The sequence below is a fragment of the Lipophrys pholis genome (assembly GCF_963383615.2).
Source record: "Lipophrys pholis genome assembly, chromosome: 15".
NCBI lineage: Eukaryota > Metazoa > Chordata > Actinopteri > Blenniiformes > Blenniidae > Lipophrys > Lipophrys pholis.
Genome location: NC_137642.1, coordinates 22937548 through 22942529, shown reverse-complemented (window position 1 = coordinate 22942529; position 4982 = coordinate 22937548). Strand labels below are relative to the sequence as shown.

Here is a 4982-nt window from a genome sequence, read left to right as displayed (position 1 = left end):
CCACTTCATTTTATTAAAGTTTATGTGAGACACAAATATTGCATTAATATATAAACAATTACAGATAATATCAAGCGGTTAATACATTTCCAACATTCAGCACGTTGTACAGGCTCAATCATCATAAATGACCATGATTAGGACGTAGTTTGCACAGTTTTCTCTGTTTGGATCCTCTGTTGTACTTCTTCCACCAGATTGTGTTACATTTGATTGTAAAATCTCAAGATTAAATTTCCCCTTTAAGAAACCTCGAAGCTGGAGAGAAAAACTAACAATGTGACTCTGCAGCTTGAAGACACACAGACTGAAAGATTCCTGCTCATGAAGCTCTAGAAACACATGAAAAAGATCCTGATGGAGCTTCAACCATGAAGGTGCTCTGCCATGAATCAGACAGAGGAAACAGGTTTATACCGACTCTGACTGCTCAGTGTTTCCTCTTCTCATCACATCTTTACTTGTGTTGTACAAACTGTCAGAACCTTTCTGTAGATACAAACTGCTGCTCAATGAAATCATAGAATTGTTCACCATCAATCACAGTTAATCCGTCACTTTCTCACCACTTTATTCATTGTTGGTGACGTTTAATGATAAAAACTGATCAGACAGTTTGATTGACGGGACAGATGATCAGAGGTGCAGAGTTTTTACCACCATCATTAAGATGTGGACAGAAGAATGGGAGGAGTTTGTCAGTGAAGCAGCAGCCAGTGAAGGAGTAGATCAGAGCTGCAGCATCTACATCATAGAACGAGACCAGACCCTCCTCATAATCCACAAACACCCCCACCTTCTCAGGAACAAACCTCAGAGAGAGACGCACTGGAGAGTTCTCATAAGCTGAGTACTCATTTCCATTTCTCAACCGTATTGTCCAGAAACCTTCATCAGGGCTCACTGTGAACTTTCCCTTCCTGTTGATGGACTCTTTGCTCACTCCTAAATTCCAGTCAGTCTTTCCTTTAACCTGAACCTCAAAGTAAAATTTACCTGAAGAGAAACTTTGTTTTCCTAAAACAATAATATAACGAGAAAATCTTTCTGGGTTGTCTGGAAGCTTCTTCCACTCATCACCATGACTCACTTGTTTCCCATCATCAGACAAGATGAGATTAGGATGTGCTGTATCAGGATCAAGAGTCACATCCACTGCAAACTGCTGCTTCCCCTTCAGCTCAGCCTCAAACAGATTCTTCATCTCTTTGCTGAGAGTCTCCTCCAGCTGAGCCACAGCTCTCACCACAGTCCCCTCATATGATGATGGACGGACGCTGACCTCCGTCCAGTCCTTGGTGGGTGGAGCAGCTTTCAGGGAGGAGAAGCCTTGGAGGAGGTGGAGGTGGTCTTCAAAGTGTAAGAGCTGCTCCACCTCTGAGCTCCTCTTCATCAGCTCACTGATCTCCTCTTCCAGATCTTTGATGAGACCTTCAGCCCGTTTCTCTCTGGCTTTCTCTTCCTCTTCCATCCTCTTCATCATCTGGTTCAGATCTCTCTCAACACACTGCATCAGAGCAGTGAACACCTCAACACCTTCTGCTTTCTCTCTGTCTGCAGCAGCTTTACTCTTCTTCAGACACTCTCTGATCTCATTGATCTTCACTCGTTTCTTCTGGATCATCTGCTGCATTTCAGCCTCAGTCTTCCTCAGCTCCGTCTTCTTTCCTTCACATTCTTCACTCAGAGGAACAAACTCGTGAGTCTTGTGCTCTAAAACAGTGCACATCATGCAGACACACGTCTGCTCGCTCTTACAGAACAGCTCCAGAGGTTTCTGGTGCTTCGGACACATCCTGTCTTCCAGGTTCTCCACAGGCTCCATCAGCTGATGTTTCTTCAGGCCTGACACTGTCAGATGAGGCTCCAGGTGAGTCTGACAGTAGGAGACCAGGCACACCAGGCAGGACTTGAGGGCCTTCCCTTTGGTTCCACTGCAGACGTCACAGGGAACTTCTCCTGGTTTGGCAGCTTGTTGCTCTGAGCTGCTGCTGCTACTGGCTTTGTGTTCAACTTCATGTCTGAACTGAGCAACAACCTCAGAGATGAACGTGTTGACCCTCAGCTGAGGTCTCTTGTAGAAAACCTCTTTACACAGAGGACAGTCACATATGACCTTGGAGTTCCAGTGCTCAGTGATGCACTGGTTGCAGAAGTTGTGTCCACATGGTGTGCTGACTGGATCAGTGAACACGTCCAGACAGATGGAGCAAAGAAACTGATCTTCAGAGCGCAGATTGCTGGCAGCAGACATCTTCACCCACTGAGGACAAAAGACAGAGAGTAAAACATTATTGTTCAGTTTTACTATTTTAAATTATCGTACAGTTTTTACATTCTGAAGGTTTTCATTTTTATTCTGTTACTGCCGACATTTTAACTGAACTTTGTTTTTATTTCCACATTTTTCAAAGACAATGCTGTTAATCCTACTTGGCAGTGGCTCTGTCTTGCTTGTGTGACTAATTCTACAAACTGAAGCGAAGGAAGTCATTTTGTAACTTCATACTCAGTCTGCTGACGGCCTAAACTGTTAGAAAGGAAACTTTAATGTTGTCGTGTGCCACACACACAGCAGCCAACTAAACCTCTGATCACACCAAGAACAAGACCTGCAAAAGCAGAATAACCAGTTGTGTCATTCTGTTGTCCCGTCTGCAGGTTTGGAACAGCGCCCCCTCATGGCATCTCGTCCACAACTAATTTCTTTTCAGCATTACTGATTTGAAGAATTGAATTTCAAAGTATATTTAACACATTTGGAAGGACTATTAAGTATATTCGACACAAAAATATGGTAGTGTATTAAGGTTGACAATATCATGTATTTTTAGGGTCTTTGACATGACAAACAGGATTTGTTGGAGTTTAATGATAATCTTGATTTATGAGTGTAATGGCCTTCTTCTGAAGTAAAAAGAAAAATGTTGGTGGTGATCCCGATCAATATAATCATTACAATTGAAAATTTTCATTTCGCAATATATTGTCTTATCTTGTATTTTTTTCAAATTATGAAGTGAAATCACAGGATCACCAAAGTGCATACATTAATGAAGGCAGTTGATCTGGATGTGGAATATGTGTCATTTCCCTGTGTCCATGTCTTCCCTTGGCGGAGGTCAGAAATCTCTGGTAGCTCTTGTTTTATATCGAAAACTTGTTTGATTTTACAACAATCATATTCAGGGTGACCTTTAACCTTGATGAAACCAACGATCATGTGACATTTTATGTTTACCAGGCTGTAGAAACCAGATAGAATAAACTTTGTGGAAAGAATTTCTTAAATTCAATCTAATTTCTTTAACTGACACAAAAATATGGGAGTGTATTAAGGTGGACAATATCAAGTATTTTTACGGTCTTTGACATGACAAACAGGATTTGTTGGAGTTTAATAATCAGCTTGATTTATGAGTGTAATGGCCTTCTTCCTAAGGCCAAAGAAAAATAGGATCAAAGTCCATCCATTTTCTCCCGCTTATCCGTTTCCGGGTCGCGGGGGTGACAGTCACCCAGACACTGTCACCCAGATCACATTGCACCACTTAAGAACCTTTGCTGCGGGTGGTGAGCCCACAGGAAGAGGATCAATGTTTTTTTGTTTAAAATTATTTGCCCATATTTCCACAAAATAACTCAGATATGGAAGCATGAGGGAGTCTTATAATAGGTTGAGTGAATTTTGATCTAATAGTGATCGGATTTCACACATGATGCCAATATTTTCAGCTAATTTTGTGAAGATCTTCATGAAAATAAGTGTACAGGTGCATTTTGATCAAAGGAAGAACCATTAAATGTTGGTGGTGATCCCGATCAACGTAATCGTTCCAATTGAAAATTTTCATTTCGCAATATATTGTCTTATCTTGTGTTTTTTTCAAATTATGAAAAAAAATCACAGGATCACCAAAGTGCATAAATCAATAAAGGCAGTTGATCTGGATGTGGAATATGTGTCATTTCCCTGTGTCCATGTCTTCCCTTGGCGGAGGTCAGAAATCTCTGGTTGCTCTTGTTTTATATCTAAAACTTGTTTGATTTTACAACAATCATATTCAGGGTGTCCTTTAACCTTGATGAATGCAACGATCACGTGACACTTAATGTCTACCAGGCTGTAGAAACCAGATAGAATAAACTTTGTTGAAAGAATTTCTCAAATTCAATCTAATTTCTTTAACTGATCATCAACGACATCATCATTGTTCATTTACTGTATTTTGTACATCTTTGTTAAATCGTATTCACAGCTTAAATATAAGTTTTTGTCACACTCCCTGACAAGGACTTGAAAAGTAGACATGTCTGTACAAAGAGGACATTTGTTCACCTTCTTCATGCAGTTTTCTGAGAGTCAGTATAAAATTGATCAGCTGTACTCACCAGTGTTGGAGTCGGTGTCTGTGAAAGTACAGATGAACTCAGGTAACATTTCTTCTCACAGAAACACGGAGACGCGTCTGAACTGCAGTTTGACTTTAACTTTCACTTTCACTGCCTCAGTGTTACGTGTGTCCTCTTCTTCGTCCACCACCACTTTTACTGAAAGTCTAACTACAGTAAAACTAAAGTATACAGTTGGACAATAGCATATTTGAATATCAAATATCAGAAACTGTTTGAGACTAAATGTTCTCAATTTCAGGATTGGCAAGGTGAAGTTTCATTTTGGTGTGTGGTGTCATTTAAAAGTACAATGTTTTCACCTATTAATGTTATCAAGTATTTTTTTATGATACCTAGAGGTGAGATTGCAAGTGTACTGTTCAAGTACTATTGAAATGAAGCCTCAAAATCAGCATTGGCCTTAAGATAACCCGAGGTGGTTGTGATACTTACAAAACAATGTTCAGAGTGAGTATTTGTTCTGAAGACGCTGCACTAAAAGCAACAAAATAACACTTCACACTCTTTAGAAGTCTTCACCTGAAGGTACTCGCCTCTCAAAGCCAAGAGTTGCCTGAGCTCGTTGG

General features: G+C 40.4%; 1 protein-coding gene across 1 annotated transcript; it reads right to left on the bottom strand.

Moving 5' to 3' along the window:
* Positions 1 to 4505, bottom strand: LOC308120681 (E3 ubiquitin-protein ligase TRIM21-like). The gene is made up of 2 exons (XM_080481440.1): positions 4393 to 4505; positions 1 to 2263 (listed from the first exon to the last, which is right to left on the bottom strand). The coding sequence occupies exon 2, from the start codon at positions 2252 to 2254 to the stop codon at positions 608 to 610; it is 1647 nt and encodes a 548-aa protein (XP_080337566.1). The 5' UTR covers positions 2255 to 2263; positions 4393 to 4505; the 3' UTR covers positions 1 to 607.
* Positions 4506 to 4982: the final 477 nt, after the last annotated feature.